We start from the raw sequence: 17,634 nt of genomic DNA, 5'->3' as shown, positions 1-17,634 counted from the left end.
CCCTCCCCTGTGTTACTGACACCTCTGTACAGCTGTTACACCCCCTGTTGTGTGCTCTGTATTCCTACGTTACTTCCCCTCTCCCCATATCTGCACCCCTTCTGCTCTCCTGTGTACTCTCCCCTCACACCCCTGTTACCTGTATGACCTCAGTATAGTCACAGATTCTCTCCCCATATCTGCACCTCTTCTGCTCTCCTGTGTACTCCCCCCTCACACCCCTGTTATCTGTATGACCTCAGTATAGTCACAGATTCTTTCCTTTCCTGGAATAAATGTAAAACAAAATAATAAATCCCAACATCCCTAATTCATGTGTTTGTAAAAGATTCACGTGGAGCAAATTGCACCAAATATGTGTCTGGGAGGAATAAGACCCCCGGCCAGGAGAGGAGCATTGGTGTAACCTTATACAGTACAGCGTTGTGTGACGGCCTCTGAGGAGCCTTATGGGGCTGGGTCACAGGAACCTCTGACAGACACTGACCAGGGCTCTATGGCTGGGGGGAAAGGGGAGACTTACTGGTCACTCAGTGTTACATGTCTGACTGTGTTACATGTGTTCTCTGTGATGTCTATTATATATATTATATTTATTCCTAGACAGACCAGCTGGGAGGAGCCAGAGTCTTCATTACACGTCACACGTTCTGTATTCTCACTGATTCACTGAGGATGGACATGGATGAGAGTCACAGGTCTGAGAGGATCTTACATCTCACCCTGGAGATCATCTACCTGCTGACTGGGGAGGTGAGAGGGCCTGGAGGTGTCACAGTGACATCACTTATATCTATAGTAATAATACAGGGACATGACTGGGGAGGTGAGGGGATCTGGGAGTGTCACAGTGACATCACTTATATCTATAGTAATAATACAGGGATATGACTGGGGAGGTGAGGGGATCTGGGAGTGTCACAGTGACATCACTTATATCTATAGTAATAATACAGGGATATGACTGGGGAGGTGAGGGGATCTGGGAGTGTCACTGTGACATCACTTATATCTATAGTAATAATACAGGGACATGACTGGGAGGTGAGGGGATCTGGGAGTGTCACAGTGACATCACTTATATTTATAGTAATAATAAAGGGACATGACTGGGGAGGTGAGGGGGTCTGGGATTGTCACAGTGACATCACTTATATCTATAGAAATAATACAGGGACATGGCTGGGGAGGTGAGGGGATCTGGGAGTGTCACAGTGACATCACTTATATCTATAGTAATAATACAGGGACATGACTGGGGAGGTGAGGGGATCTGGGAGTGTCACAGTGACATCACTTATATCTATAGTAATAATACAGGGACATGACTGGGGAGGTGAGGGGATCTGGGAGTGTCACAGTGACATCACTTATATCTATAGTAATAATACAGGACATGACTGGAGAGGTGAGGGGATCTGGGAGTGTCACAGTGACGTCACTTATATCTATAGTAATAATACAGGGACATGGCTGGGGAGGTGAGGGGATCTGGGAGTGTCACAGTGACATCACTTATATCTATAGTAATAATACAGGGACATGACTGGGGAGGTGAGGGGATCTGGGAGTGTCACAGTGACATCACTTATATCTATAGTAATAATACAGGGACATGACTGGGGAGGTGAGGGGATCTGGGAGTGTCACAGTGACATCACTTATATCTATAGTAATAATACAGGACATGACTGGAGAGGTGAGGGGATCTGGGAGTGTCACAGTGACGTCACTTATATCTATAGTAATAATAAAGGGACATGACTGGAGAGGTGAGGGGATCTGGGAGTGTCACAGTGACGTCACTTATATCTATAGTAATAATAAAGGGACATGACTGGGGAGGTGAGGGGATCTGGGAGTGTCACAGTGACATCACTTATATCTATAGTAATAATACAGGGACATGACTGGGGAGGTGAGGGGATCTGGGAGTGTCACAGTGACATCACTTATATCTATAGAAATAATACAGGGACATGACTGGGGTGGTGAAGGGACAAGGTAGAGTCACCGTGACATCACTTATATCTATAGTAATAGCCGAGCAGCAGGGAGCTGGTCTTCGATATTAGTATCAGTCCCATAGTCCTCTGTATGTTGTTTTCTTTGTGTCACTGACACACAGATGTCGAAGTTCCAAGTGATACCATATATTCTACATTTTCCTGTATATGGGAGATTGTTATAAAACCTGCTTTTGTGAAAGAGTCGACTTGTATATTATGCGAAGTGAACACCTACCTCATTTGGGTGGAGTTTTATTGATCTTCTCATTGATGTCTCCCCCAAAACTCAGGATTACACAGTAGTGAAGAAGACATTCGGTGAGTGTGAGACACCCAGCAGCCGTCCCCGTGTGAAAGGAGGACTGAGCAGGACCCAGAGCTCCATCATGGTGCCTCCACCTCACTCACTGATACATGAGAGACACAATGACCAGAAGATGCTGGAACTCATCAACAATAACATTCAGCTGCTGACTGGAGAGGTGACTGCTGGGAATGGGACATTATACAGTAACACCAGGGGATGTGTCTGGGTGATGACTGGAGAGGTGACTGCTGGGAATGGGACATTATACAGTAACACCGGGGGATGTGTCTGGGTGATGACTGGAGAGGTGACTGCTGGGAATGGAACATTATACAGTAACACCAGGGGATGTGTCTGTGTGATGACTGGAGAGGTGACTGCTGGGAATGGGACATTATACAGTGACACCAGGGGATGTGTCTGGCTGATGACTGGAGAGGTGACTGCTGGGAATGGGACATTATACAGTAGCACCAGGGGATGTGTCTGGGTGATGACTGTATCATTGTGTGTGTCAGGTTCCTATAAGGTGTCTGGATGTCGCTGTCTATGTCTCAATGCAGGAGGGGGAGTATACAGAGGAACACAGGGGTCTGTACAAGGACGTGATGATGGAGAATCACCGGCCCCTCACATCACTGGGTAAGAGGAGACTGGCATGTATTGTACAGGGGAGAGCAGGTATGGGGGTCCCTATATATATACACATCACCTGATAATCACATACAGTTAGGTGCATAACTATTGGGACATTGACAGAATTTTCATATTTTGGCCTCTATTCACCACCACAATGGCTTTGAAATGAAACAAACAAGATGTGCTTCAACTGCAGACTTTCAGATTTAATTTGAGGGTAATTACATCCAAATCAGGTGAACGGTGTAGGAATTACAATGGTTTCTATATGTGCCTCCCACTTTTTAAGGGGCCAAAAGTAATGGGACTATCAACTCAAAAGCCATTTCTACTTCAGGGTCCATAGGGGGTCCACAGTGTTGACCTTGGGGGGGTATAGCTGGATCTGGATCCTCGGGCACCACACAGTTAAAGCTTTTGCTGCTCCCAGGATGCACTTGGGTCCATCCTCCTTTATACCCCGCCCCCGAGCCACAGGCACCTCAGTTTTAGTTGGTGCCCGGCCGGAGTCGGGTCACCCCGGGCAGTGGGGCTGCATCAGCAGCCCCTAAGCTAATTTTTTATTTTTTAAAGAAGATTTTATTTATTTATTTTTACTATGTTCTGAGCGGCAGCATCAGGCTGTCCATCTGGACGTCCACGCTGCCGCTCCAACACCCCCGCTGGCGCTGCGACGCCAGTACTGATCTGGGGATCGCAGTGGGACCCCAGAGTCAGTACTAGCGTGGCTCCGGGACCTCCCACAGACTGCTGCTGGGCTCACGGGGATCAAGGTAAGCTGCGAGCAGCGCTATCAGCGCTGCTCGCGGGGATAAATGCAGTCTTCAGCCGCCGGTCTCTGGGGACAGACCGGCGGCGCTAGTAGCGGCGGCGGGCTACCCCTCTTCAGGAATACCCCGCGCGTCCGCTGGACCACCAGGGAATAATTGCTGGAGGGGAACCAGCGTCCCTGGGGTTAATTGCTAGCCAGGGGAGGCAGCCTTCCCTGGTTTAGCGGCTCCTCCCCTCAGCTCAGCGCGCCTTCTCTCACGTGTGCTGGCGTCGCTGAGCTGTTCCTCCTGCGGCCACTCCTCCTCAGAGCTCTCCGGCGGCCATCTTTTGCTGGCTTGCAACGCAGACTCCCCGGCGGTGCGTGGACCGGTCCCCCTGTACCTCTCCTCTGCAAAGGGACAGTGTACGCAGCGCTATAGCCCTCCCAGACACTGAATCTGGGAGGATGATTGTAGCGGAAGGTGCAGTGAGTAAATGATCTTATTTCATTGTATGTGACTATTGCTAGTGCTGCTGTCTGTGACTTATTTGTAACTTCCTGTCAGCTTATACCTATCCCTTTCCTTCTCCTATGGCCCGGCAGGTGTGTGGGGGAAGGGCTTTTTCTGTGGGCCTCACTTATATAAATTAACTATTTGTGAGGCCGGTCACATACAGTTGTGTGCTACACAGTACCATATTGTGGGCTGTTTGTGTTGCATACTGGTGAGAGCGCGGGTGTTGACACCGTAATTCCTCTGGTGGTACATATTCATTGAGTATTTACTGTATCATGTCTGATGAGGAGATTGAGCGCTCCGTGCCTCCTATGTTGTTTTCCTGCAGACGCTGTTCTGCGGGAGTGAATAGGGAGGACTTATCTCAGGATGGTCTGTGCGGGCGGTGCCAGCTGGTACCTGGCCCCTCTAAACCCCCTATGTCGCAGGATCCTCCATGGGCGATGTTTTCCCAAGTGCTGGCGTCAATTGCGGACCGTTTAGCGGTTCCGACATCGGTCCCTTCTAGGGCGTTGCCCCAGCAGAACATCCCCCATTCCCCGGGTATTCCGCAGTTATTGCAGTCTCCCTCGGGGTCTCAGACTGTAGGGCCTTATGCGGGGTTGCCTATGTATGTCCAGTCTCCCCCTGTGACGCAACAGTCTGTGGTGCCTTTTCCGGGGATTCCTCAGGCGGCTCCTCCACCCTGGGTGGATGTACTGTCCAGCTCTGTGCAGAGTCTGGCGGCCTCATCTTCGGCTTTTCAGACGATGCTGCATAGTGACTTGCCCCATAAGGCGTCCAAGCGTCATGTAGTGAGTTCTCTGATGGCACAGCTGTCGGGCTCTGACGTGTCTTCAGATGACGGAGAGGTCCATGAGGACTCTGACTCTGATGCCTTGGTCCAGGAGATGGAGACCTCCATAAATGTGCCGGTATTGGTTAGGGCGGTGCGGGCTATCCTTTATATCGAGGAGGATGAACTGGCCCCTAGGTCTAAGTACCCTAATTTTAAAAAGACTAAGGTAACCTCGAGTGTCTTTCCCTTGTCTGACCAGTTGACGGATCATATGGCGGGGGCCTGGCAGTTGCCCAGTAAAAGATTCCAGCCACAAAAGAGGCTGGCGTGTAATTATCCTTTTCCTGAGGCTCATTGCAGGAAGCGGGAAACCCCTCCAGCGGTGGACACCCATGTCACACGTTTGATTAAGAGCGCTACGCTACCATTTCCATATATCTCCTCTTTAAGGATCCCCCGGACAGGAAGGTAGAGTTCTGTTTAAAGTCCATTTACTCGGGGGCGGTGGCTCGACCGTCCATGGCCATCTCGTGGGTGGCTAAGGCCGTCGAGAGCTGGGCTAACGCTCTGGAGGATACTTTCCCTGAGGATGCTCCGGATATCCAGAGAGCATTAATTGGACAAATGAGGGATGCTGCTTCCTATATCGGGGAAGCGTCGTTGGATGCTAGTCTGCTGACCTCTAGGGTTTCGGCGGATGCTGTGTCTGCTCGTCGGTCCTCGTGGCTGAGGTCTTGGCGAGCAGATGCGGATTCTAAAAAGGGTCTGGAGGCCTTGCTCTTTAATGGTGAGTTGCTATTTGGTCCAGACTTGGACAAAATAGTAGAAACCTTGGCTAAATCCAAGTCGGCTTTCCTTCCTTTGGCCTCTGCGCCGGCTAAAGTGAGGAGCTCTGCTTTTTGGTCCTTTCGGGTTCAAGGTAAGGCCAAGGGTCAGTCCTTCCCGAGACATTCGGCGCCCAAGGCTGCACTCAAGCCCAAGAAGCAGGCATGGAGTGCTTGGCGCACTTCTTCCAAGCAGGAGGATAAACCTGCTGCCTGATGGGACGGGCCTCCCTCTGGGGGACCTCAGAGTTGGGGGCCGACTTCTCCAATTCGCCCAGTGCTGGCACAATACCACCATGGACGCCTGGGTTCGAGAAGTAGTCACCTAGGGGTACGCCCTGTCTTTTCAGCTCAGGCCGCCCCACCAGTTTTTTTGCACGAGTCCTTCTCTGGACAAGACCAAAGCTTCCCAGGTTCAGGTAGCTATAGAGTCCTTACTACAAGCAGGGGTCATTGTTCCCGTTCCACAGTCTCAACGCGGGACGGGGTACTATTCTACTCTGTTTCTGGTACAGAAGCCCAATGGTTCTCATCGCCCTATCCTGAATTTGAAGTCTCTGAACAAATACCTCAGGGTTCCCAAGTTCAGGATGGAAACGTTACATTCCATCATTCTGGCGATGGAACCAGGGGATTACATGGTTTCCCTGGATATCCAGGACGCCTATCTTCACGTGCCCATAGCACCTGCACACCAGCGATATCTGAGGTTTGCTATCCTGCAACATCACTACCAGTTTAGGGCGTTGCCTTTTGGCCTTTCCGCGGCTCCGAGGGTGTTCACCAAGGTGATGGCAATTATGGCTGCCCACCTTCAGGGCCAGGGTATACGGTTGCTGCCGTATCTGGACGATCTTCTGCTGGCGAGCTCCCCGGAGGTGCTTTTTCAACATCTCCACCTGACCATTGCTTGTCTTCAAGCACATGGGTGGTTGATAAATTGGAAGAAGTCATCTCTGATCCCATCACAACGGATTTTCCTGACTCCAGAAAAGGTGTCCTCCCTACAACTGAGGATACACAGTTGCCTGAGCAGTTGCAGGGTGTCGGTCCACTTGGCAATGAGAGTCCTAGGGTCCATGGTGTCGGCATTCAACATGGTGGAATTTGCCCAGTTCCATGCCAGACCCCTGCAGGGGTAGATTCTGTCCGAATGGAACGGGTTACCTCACCGGATCCGATCCCAGACGCTGGTCTTGTCCCCGGAAGTGCGCCGGTCTCTAGCTTGGTGGCTTCAGCCAGCTCATCTCATCGAGGGTTGCCCCTTTTGAATCCCGGACTGGGTTGTGCAACAGATGCCAGTCTCCAGGGTTGGGGGGCAGTGACCGGCTCGTTGTCTCTTCAGGGCCGTTGGTCTGTGGAGGAAGCAGTTCTTCCCATGAACGTTCTGGAGCTGTGGGCCATCTACAGGGCTCTGCTGTCGTCAGGCACCGCTTTTCACGGAAGGGTGGTACAGGTGCAATCCGACAACGCCACCACGGTGGCATACCTCAATCACCAGGGAGGAACTCGCAGTCGGGCGGCGATGTTAGGAGTGTCTCGCATCCTGGCTTGGGCGGAGTGCCACCTTCCTGCAATCTCGGCAGTCTTCATCCCGGGAGTCCTCAACTGGGAGGCGAACTTCCTCAGCCGTCACGACGTGCACCCAGGGGAATGGTTGCTTCACCCGGAGGTGTTTCAACTTCTCGTGGACAAATGGGGACTGACGGAGTTGGACCTGATGGCCTCCCGTCACAACTACAAGTTGCCCGTTTATGGCTCAAGGACAAGGGACGCAGGCGCAAGTCTGGTGGACGCGCTGTCGGTGAAATGCACATTGCACCTAGCGTACCTGTTTCCTCCGATCTCCCTGCTGCCTCGGGTGCTAAGAACAATCAAACAGGACGGAGGGACGTTTCTGCTGGTGGCTCCAGCATGGCCCAGATGTCCTTGGTACTCCGATCTCAGGAGCTTGTCCATCGACGTTCCGTACCTTCTACCCCAGCATCGGGACCTGCTGTCTCAGGGGCCCTGCCTTTACCCGGATCTGGGTCGACTGACTTTGATGGCGTGGCTCTTGAGACAGCCGTCTTAAGGTCCCGGGGATTTTCAAGCTCTGTCATCAGTACCATGCTGAGGGCGCGTAAGCCTGCCTCCGCACGGATTTACCACCGGGTGTGGTACACTTTCAGTGGTGTGAGTCCAGAAGCTTTGATCCTCAGGTGTTCAGGGTTTCTATGATTTTGGCATTTCTTCAGTCAGCTCTTGACCTAGGCTTACGTCTTGCTTCCCTGAAGGTTCATGTGTCGGCTCTGTCTGTGTGGTTCCAACGTAGGATTGCTACACTGCCGTATGTTCACACCTTTTTCCAGGGTGTTCTTAGAATCCAGCCTCCCTTTGTGCCTCCAGTGGCTCCGTGGGACTTGGCGGTGGTTCTTCGGGTCCTGCAGGCACCTCCTTTTGAGCCTCTTGAGTCGGTTGACCTCAAGTGGTTAACGCTTAAGACTGTTTTTCTCCTGGCAATTGCTTTGGCCAGGAGGGTATATGAGTTGGGGGCGCTTTCCTGTAGTCCCTCCTTCTTAATTTTTCACCACGACAGAGTGGTGCTTTGCACTCGTCCTGAGTTTTTGCCTAAAGTAGTCTCTAAGTTCCACATCAATCAGGAACTTGTGGTGCCAGCTTTTCAGTCACCTGATCTTACAGCTGGTGAGGCTTCGTTGGATGTTGTCCGTGCTCTCGGAATTTATGTGGACCAGACTGCTTCTGTTAGAAAGTCCGATTCTTTGTTTGTCCTCTTTGGTTTTCACAGGAGGGGTTGGCCTGCTAACAAACAAACTGTTGCCCGTTGGCTTTGTTCTGTTATTCGTGAGGCTTATATACAGGAAGGTTTACCTGTCCCTGCCTCTGTTAAGGCTCAGTCCACTCGGTCTGTAGGTCCTTCTTGGGCTGCTAGACGTGGTGCCTCCGCTGGTCAGCTGTGCAAGGCAGCCACTTGGTCTTCAATTCAGACGTTTTTGAGGTTTTATGCGTTTGACACCTTTGTCTCTCAGGATGCATGCTTTGGGCGCAGGATTCTCCTTTCTGCTCAGGAGCGTCCCTGCTCTTAGTTGAACTGCTTTGGTACATCCCCAAGGTCAACCCTGTGGACCCCCTATAGACCCTGAAGTAGAAAACAAGAGATATGGTAAGAACTTACCTTTTGTTATGTCTGTTTCTACGAAGTCCATAGGGTCCACAGGGCACCTGCCCTGACGCACCTGGCTTCATATGGGCTGTGTGGCTGGTCACCGTTTTCTGTCTCCCATTTCTGTGAGTATGGTTTCTTGTGTGTTCCAGTCTTCCTTCTCTCTGTTTAGTCTCCTCCTCCGGCCTTGGCTACTTACCAACTGAGGTGCCTGTGGCTCGGGGGCGGGGTATAGGGGAGGATGGACCCAAGTGCATCCTGGGAGCAGCAAAAGCTTTAACTGCATGGTGCCCGTGGATCCAGATCCAGCTATACCCCAAGGTCAACCCTGTGGACCCTAAGGACTTCGTAGAAACAGAGATAACAAAGGTAAGTTCTTACCATATCTCTTGTTTTCATGGACAGGTATGGGCTATTCCCTCGTTATTTCATTATCAATTAAGCAGGTAAAAGGTCTGGAGTTGATTCTGGAGGTGTGACATTTGCATTTGGAATCAGTTGCTGTCGACTCTCAATATGAGATCCAAAGAGCTGTCACTATCAGTGAAGCAAGCCATCATTAGGCTGAAAAATCAAAACAAACCCATCAGAGAGATAGCAAAAATATTAGGTGCGGCCAAATCAACTGTTTGGCGTCGGAGAGCTCAGCAACACCAAAAGACCCGGAAGACCACGGAAAACAACTGTGGTGGATGACAGAAGAATTATTTCCCTGGTGAAGAAAAACCCCTTCACAACAGTTGGCCAAATCAAGAACACTCTCCAGGAGGTAGGTGTATATGTGTACAAGTCAACAATCAAGAGAAGACTTCACAAGAGTGAATATAGAGGGTTCACCACAAGATGTAAACCATTGGTGAGCCTCAAAAACAGGAAGACCAGATTAGAGTTTGCCAAACAACACCTAAAAAAGCCATTACAGTTCTGGAACAACATCCTATGGACAGATGAGACAAAGATCAACTTGTACCAGAGTGATGGGAAGAGAAGATTATGGAGAAGGAAAGGAAGTGCTGATGATCCAAAACATACCACCTCATCAGTGAAGCATGGTGGTGGTAGTGTCATGGCGTGGGCATGTATGGCTGCCAATGGAACTCGTTCCCTTGTATTTATTGATGATGTGACTGCTGACAAAAGCAGCAGAATGAATTCTGAAGTGTTTCGGGCAATATTATATGCTCATATTCAGTCAAATGCTTCAGAACTCATTGGACGGCGCTTCACAGTGCAGATAGACAATGACCCGAAGCATACTGCAAAAGCAACCAAAGAGTTTTTTAAGGCTAAAAGTGGAATGTTATGCAATGGCCAAGTCAATCTCCTGACCTGAATCCAATTTGAGCATGCATTTCACTTGATGAAGACAAAACTGAAGGGAAAATGCCCCAAGAACAAGCAGGAACTGAAGACATTTGCAGTAGAGGCCTGGCAGAGCATCACCAGGGATGAAACCCAGCGTCTGGTGATGTCTATGTGTTCCAGACTTCAGGCTGTAATTGCCTGCAAAGGATTTGCAACAAAGTATTAAAAAGTGAAAGTTAGATTTAGGATTGTTTAGTTTGTCCCATTACTTTTGGCCCCTTAAAAAGTGGGAGGCACATATAGAAACCGTTGTAGTTCCTACACCGTTCACCTGATTTGGATGTAATTACCCTCAAATTAAATCTGAAAGTCTGCAGTTAAAGCACATCTTGTTTGTTTCATTTCAAAGCCATTGTGGTGGTGAATAGAGGCCAAAATATGAGCATTCTGTCAATGTCCCAATATTTATGCACCTGACTGTATATACAATGTACTCAGTCACTTTATGTCTCCTACAGATGGACCCAGTAACCGAAATACTTCAGAGAGATGTCCCCATCCTCTAGATTCACAGGATTGTACAGAGGAGAATCACAGCATCCCACAGGAGAATCAGGTTGGTGGGATTGCAATGCAATACAGAGACACTGCTAATAGGCACAGAGTTAGGATCCAAGTGTCTCTAGAGAAACAAATCACCCAACTATTAGATTATTGTTATCGCAGATCTGCGCCTTTTCTAATGTGCAGGTGCCCGATGATGATGATGACACTGATATTATACATTTTCTCTTAATAAATAACATTGGACATTATGAATGTGTTATACTTTTATTGATCATTTAGGATGAAGTTGTGACTTATATTAAGATAGAAGAATTAGAGGGAGAAGAAGAGACTTATGTGAATGATAATGAGGCCGAAGATATAGAAGGAGAAGAAGAGACATATGTGACTGATATGAAGGCAGAAGATACAGAGGGAGAAGAAGAGACGTATGTGACTGATATGAAGGCAGAAGATACAGAGGGAGAAGAAGAGACGTATATGACTGATAATAAGGCAGAAGAAGAAACGTATGTGACTGATATGAAGGCAGAAGATCTAGAGGGAGAAGAAGAGACGTATGTTGCTGACATTACAGCAGAAGATATAGAGGGAGAAGAAGAAACGTATGTGACTGATAATAAGGCAGAAGATATAGAGGGAGAAGAAGAGACGTATGTGACTGATAATAATGCAGAAGATATAGAGGGAGAAGAAGAGACGTATGTGACTGATATGAAGGCAGAAGATATAGAGGGAGAAGAGGAGACGTATATGATTGGTGATCAGCAGTGTAACAAGGAGGAAATACCTACAGATATCGGCACAGGTGAGCAATAAACTAAAAAAAAAAAAGTTACAATCTCCTTGAGAAGTCAATACAAAAATCTCTTATTCTACACCCTCCTCTGTCAGTACAGACTAATGAGGGAAATGTATCTGCCCAGTGGGGGAGTCAGGAGCCATCAGCCACTATTATACTCCTCTCCCCCTCACATCATGTCACTGTGTGTTACTAGCCCAGAGATCTGACCAGTCTCCTTCCCACACTCTCTGGTGTATCTCATACATCAGGAACCATCAGCCCCTATTATACTCCTACTCTTCCCCTCACATCATGTCACTGTGTGTTACCAGCCCAGATATCTGACCAGTCTCCTCCCCACACTCTCTGGTGTATCTCATACATCAGTACAAGGGATGTCACCATAGTGAGTCCATCACTGGCAGTAATCACATATGTATATATACTGTTCAGTGATCGCGCAGAACAAAAACATCTGTGAGTCCTGGGGACCCCTCGCTTTAAAAAAAATGAGGTCCTACTCCACTGTTTCTGGGTCCCATTATATTTTATGAGGGGTGAGGGCATGCAGCAGTTGGGACACTGCTGGGGACAGGTAGCAGTTATGGTAGAGCTTGAGGGTAAAGGCAGGGAAAAGCTTGGGTAGAGGGGGTAAGGGTGAATAGCAACTGGGGCAGTGGGCATGGAGAGGTTAGGCACAGGCCATGCTGGGGGTAGAGAGGGAGGAAGGGGAGATGACAGCTGGGGCAGTACTGGGGGGCCAAGGAGGATTTTAGTGGTAGGCAGTGCTGGGGCTGGGAAAGAAGTAAGGGTAGATTATAGAGAAGCTTAAAATAGTAGAAATAGCAGCTGCCCTCCCCCACCAATATTATTTGCGATCACTGCTGTTATATATTAGATGCTATTGCTACACTGTTGTACATTTAATAAAGGCACCAGATGGCATGAGCTCTAAAATTAATTTGGTGCCACCCGCCCTGGCTTTACACCCCCTCCCAGCATGAGCATCAGCACTGCAGAGCCCGCAGCTGCAGGTAGTTATCCTCTGCCCCCCCACCAGCCACAGCACCTGTCGTGTATGTACCGGGGCCTGCCTCCCTTCGTGGTGCCGAGGCAGTCCTCCCACCGGTGCCTATCCTGCTGCCGGGGCCTACCCTTCGGTGATTTCCGGGGCTTACCTGTTGCCAAGTGCTGGGGCCATCCGGGTGCCGGGGCCTGTCAACGTCCTCCCGCAGGGTCTCGTCCTCCTGCCGGGGCCTGCCCAGGTGCCGGGGACGTCCTCCTGCCGAGGCCTGTCTAGGTGTCGGGGACGTCCTCCTGCCGGGGTCTGTCCAGGTGCCGGGGACTTCTTGCTGCCGGAACCATACGGGTGCCAGGGGCGTCTGGCTACCCGGGTGCTGGGGCCATCCTACCGCCGGGTGGGGGGGAAGCTGCAGCATCAAGGGAAAACGCTGCTGCTGAACTTGGGCTGGCTGGCTCCACCTCTGAGTTTTATAGTCTTCTCTGGCAGGGCCAGGGAGACATCAATCATTCGATCGGGGCCAAGGGATTGGCCAAAGCGGGACACGTTCCCGGGGACTCATTTTGCAAAAGTGAGTACCCGGTCCTCATATTCGAGTAAAATACACGCTATAGCGCATATTGCGTATTTGCGTTGGAATCAGTATGATTTATCGCCGGCTGCATGGTTCAAATCGCGACAGCGGAAGCCCGGCAGGGGTGAAAATCCAGAAGCTACAATAGGTAAGTATTATCTAACCTTTTTTTTTTACTCCTATCTCTCCTTTAGGGGTGTCTAACCTTGTGCCTAAACCTAAGTCTCCAAGGGGGTGCCTAGCCCTAACCTCCCAGGGGGTACCTCACCCTCCCCCTCCCCGCGGCTGTTCGTGCCTGGCTTAACTTTGATCAGTAAGCCATTTGTCGGGCTCCCTGCGTAGGTCTAATGACAGGCCTTCAGTCCCTTGCTGGGATTAGACAGTCGGGAAGCCGGCGGTCGGGATTTCGTCCACAAGCTTCCCGACTGCTTTCCCATGTCCCATCCCATCCATGTCTCATATCCCCACTATCACTACCAAGAACAGCAGTGATCGCAAAGATCACTGCTGTTCTTGGAAGTGATAGTGGGGATATGAGACAAGCTGTGTACTAGTCCTGCAACTACCTATTATAGTACATGTAAGATGCTGCATGCTATGGTCACAGAGTGTGTGAGATAGTACACATTGCATGATCTCATCCCTACCACCCAATCCATTCTAAACAAATAAAAAAAAAATTTCCTTAAAGAAATAGAAGGGAGGCATCCCCGGCAAGCAAGAGTTTACGACTCCCAAGAGAACACTCTCTCACCTTGAGGCAGGATCCCTAATATGGCCATTCAGGATTAAAGGGCACAAAATTTACCAAATGACCCAAGGCAAATCTACGAATCTGAAGCCAAAAGGCTCTAACCAAAGAGCAAGACCATAAACAATGGTACAAATCTGCATTATCATCCCCGCAGCGAGGGCAATTGTGTGAATGAGAAGAACCCATCAAAAATCCCCTTCTAGGACTAATATATGTTCTATGGAAACATTTTGAAATAACTCCCTATAAGAACTCATAGGAAGAAAACGACAGCAGTCATCGAGGGCCTTGAGCAATTGGTCGATCTGTAAATTTGGGAACTGCTGTAACCACCTAAGTAGGCCTGATTGAAGTTTGGTATAATCTATATTATCACGTAAAAAAGCATAGTGAAGAGAGAGAGCCTTACAACTAGGAGTGGGACAGGACAAAAGTTTATCCAAGGGTTTATCCCAAGCCATATCAGAAAAATTACGGACCACTTGATTAATGTAATGATGAGCCTGGAAAAAAGGGTAGGAAGCCAAAAAGTCAAATTTGTCTACTGATGGGTGGAATGTGAGAGGCCTTCTAGTGATTTTATTAACCAACCACCCAATAGAAGTGATACCCTTTTCTGACCACGATGAGAAAGGGTTAGAGGCCAAGCCCCGCTGGAAATCTTGGTTGCAAGAATGGGAAGAAAAAGCGTATTATGTGCCACACCCTACGTGTATTCCAAAGCAGAAGGTTCTCCTTTAAATGCAAAGGGATTTCTGCATCATGGAGATGGAGAAAAGAGCACAGATTCCATTCATCTAGATAATTAGCTTCCAGTAATGTATCAGTGTAGACACAAGAACCCTGCAACTAATCATAAGGGTGGCGCGACAAAGCAGTGTGGTTATAATGCCTATCCTAAATTTTAATCTTAACAGGTCTAGGTAGTCCATTGAGATAATTGAACATCTCTAAGAAACTCTCACCAATAGAACGATTACAAAGCAATATACATGACCTGTAGGCTGGCAGTATGTAAGTGCTTTCCTTTTTCCACATGTAAATGTTTGCATAGGTGGGCACAAGGTTGGAACCCATAGCAGTACCCAATAACTGCTTATAGTACTGCCCACTATAAAAGATCTGATTCTCCTTTAGAACTAGGACTAACATTTCCTATATAAATTCAGTGGGAGTGCCCAATCATAAATCTTTTGTCAATGCATTTCTGACCTCCATAGTACCTGAGTCATGAGAAATAATCATATATATAGCAAATTTACATGAATGGTAACTAGGCAGACTATTAAAAGTTTAAGGAAATTTTCATATTTCCTCATTTTTTCTTATTCCCAGCAGATGGATGTAACAGACTGAATATTTCAGAGAATCAGCAAACTTGTTCTCTATATTGTGAAATCGAAGATGACATCACCCAATATGCTCCAGGAGAAAACCCTATTACCTCAAGTATAAATCCAGTACCTCACAGTGCAGATATGTCATATGATCACCGGAAATATTATTATAAATCGGATATTGGTACGTCTCTTACAGTAAATGAAATATTTCCCTGTTCTATAGATGCCAAATGTTTTACACAAAACACAAAGCTAATTACCCCTCAGCCAGCTAAGGCAAGTGGGAGGCCATTTTCATGTACTGTGTGTGGGAAGTATTTTAAATGGAAATCAAATTTAATTGCGCATGAGAGAATTCATTCTGGAGTGAAACCATTTCCATGCCCTGAGTGTGGGAAATGTTTTACACAGAGATCAAATCTAGTTACACATCAGAGAAATCACAAAAGTGAGAAACAATTTCCATGTTCTGAGTGTGGGAAATGTTTTACACGGAAATCACATCTTGTTACACATAAGAGAAGTCACACAGGTGAGAAACCATTTCCATGTTCTGAGTGTGGGAAATGTTTTACACAGAAATCAGCTCTTATTTCACATCAGAGACGTCACACAGGTGAGAGGCCATTTCCATGTCCTGAGTGTGGGAAATGTTTTACATGGAAATCAGCTCTTATTTCACATCAGAGACATCACACAGGTGAGAAGCCATTTCCATGTCCTGAGTGTGGGAAACGTTTTACACACAAATCAAAACTTGTTACACATCAGAGACGTCACACAGGTGAGAGGCCATTTCCATGTCCTGAGTGTGGGAAATGTTTTACACTGAAATCTGTTCTTGTTACACATCAGAGAAGTCACACAGGTGAGAAGCCATTTCAATGTTCTGTGTGTAGGAAACGTTTTACAGTGAAATCAGATCTTGTTGCACATCAGAGAAGTCACATAGGCAAGAAACAATTTCCATGTACTGAGTGTGGGAAATGTTTTATACAGAAATCATCTCTAGTTACACATCAGAGAAGTCACACAGGTGAGAGGCCATTTCCATGCTCTGAGTGTGAGAAATGTTTTACACAGAAATCGCATCTTGTTAAACATCGGAGAACTCACACAGGTGAGAAGCCATTTCCATGTCCTTAGTGTGAGAAATGTTTTACACAAAAGTCACGCCTTGTTGACCATAAGAGAAGTCACACAGGAGATGAGCAATTTCCCTGAGCTCATAGACCTGATACAGTAATACCTTATGGAGGCCAATTCAAATATCCAACCATACAGTATATTAAAATTTTATTGTTAACACGTTCATAGATGAAATATATGTGACCAACATAAAGTTATAACAGGCATAACTCTAAATAATATGACTTTAGTTATATATATATATATATATATAGCATTCTAAGAAATAATCCTGGCAATGGGCTTCAGATATAACTGGAAACTGGGACACTTACATAGTTGGTTCATACTTTCTAATCAACCCCTTCGGTGCTAAGGAAGAGTGGGTCTTATCCTCAGTACTTTTGACGTATTTATGTTGAGGATGAGACCCAATTATACTTAGCACTACAGGAGATTAAAGGGGGAAGAAAACTTACCTTACTGCTAGTGGTGGCCAATGGATGGGACAGGACATGATTATATCATTACCACAATACCGAATGATGTCATCTAGCCCCATCTCTCAAGAGTCTGGGAATTAAAAGTGCCCTATCTCCCTCATCCTGGCACCTATATATTCTTGGGCAACCACATTTGATAGAAGTGAGCTCCTTTTTCAAATTATGTGTTTTCTTTACAAGATTGGTGATCAGTGTGTTCACCAGACAAGTTTCTATGCTGTAGAAATCATTATGAAGTCCAGGGATGGTGAAGATCTCTCCCATCCTCCCTTCCATAAATCCATGGGAACTTGAAAGGGTGTGGTCAATGAAAAGGGGGCGTATCTTTGACATGTCCTTTTTTCGTCACTCTTGAGGGCGTGCCGGGCAGCCCCCAAGCGTCGCGGTCACTGTGAATGGATACCGCTGCTCTGCTATTTTCCCCACCCGCAGGACACTGGAGCACACGGTTGGAGGACAGAACCTGCAGGCTCCACACTGGAGGGCAGGGTGCTTTCTGCCCTTCATAAATAGGGCATAGAGTGGCGCCTTCTGAAACCTCCTAGCGGCAACGCTATATGTATGAAGTATTGACTGACTGCTATCCTGCTATTCTGTACTAGCTGTCACATATGTCTTTTAGAAGTATTCCCTACTTATGTTGGTATAACCTATCTTATTTTTATGTAAA

General features: G+C 47.8%; 1 protein-coding gene across 1 annotated transcript in view; it reads left to right on the top strand.

Annotated features, from left to right (window-relative positions):
• LOC148454553 (uncharacterized) overlaps nucleotides 1-17,634 on the top strand; it is a 171,038-nt gene that overhangs the window by 78,001 nt on the left and 75,403 nt on the right. The window contains 6 exon segments of the mRNA XM_088460780.1: nucleotides 604-753; nucleotides 2,300-2,491; nucleotides 2,835-2,958; nucleotides 10,812-10,909; nucleotides 11,140-11,668; nucleotides 15,329-16,544. Coding sequence (XP_088316906.1) covers nucleotides 604-753; nucleotides 2,300-2,491; nucleotides 2,835-2,958; nucleotides 10,812-10,909; nucleotides 11,140-11,668; nucleotides 15,329-16,544 — 2,309 coding nt within the window.

The sequence above is a fragment of the Taudactylus pleione genome, unplaced genomic scaffold, assembly GCF_031769625.1.
Source record: "Taudactylus pleione unplaced genomic scaffold, aTauple2 ptg000984l, whole genome shotgun sequence".
NCBI lineage: Eukaryota > Metazoa > Chordata > Amphibia > Anura > Myobatrachidae > Taudactylus > Taudactylus pleione.
Note: the sequence above shows the minus strand (reverse complement) of the source record. Positions and strands in the feature narration are given on the sequence as shown.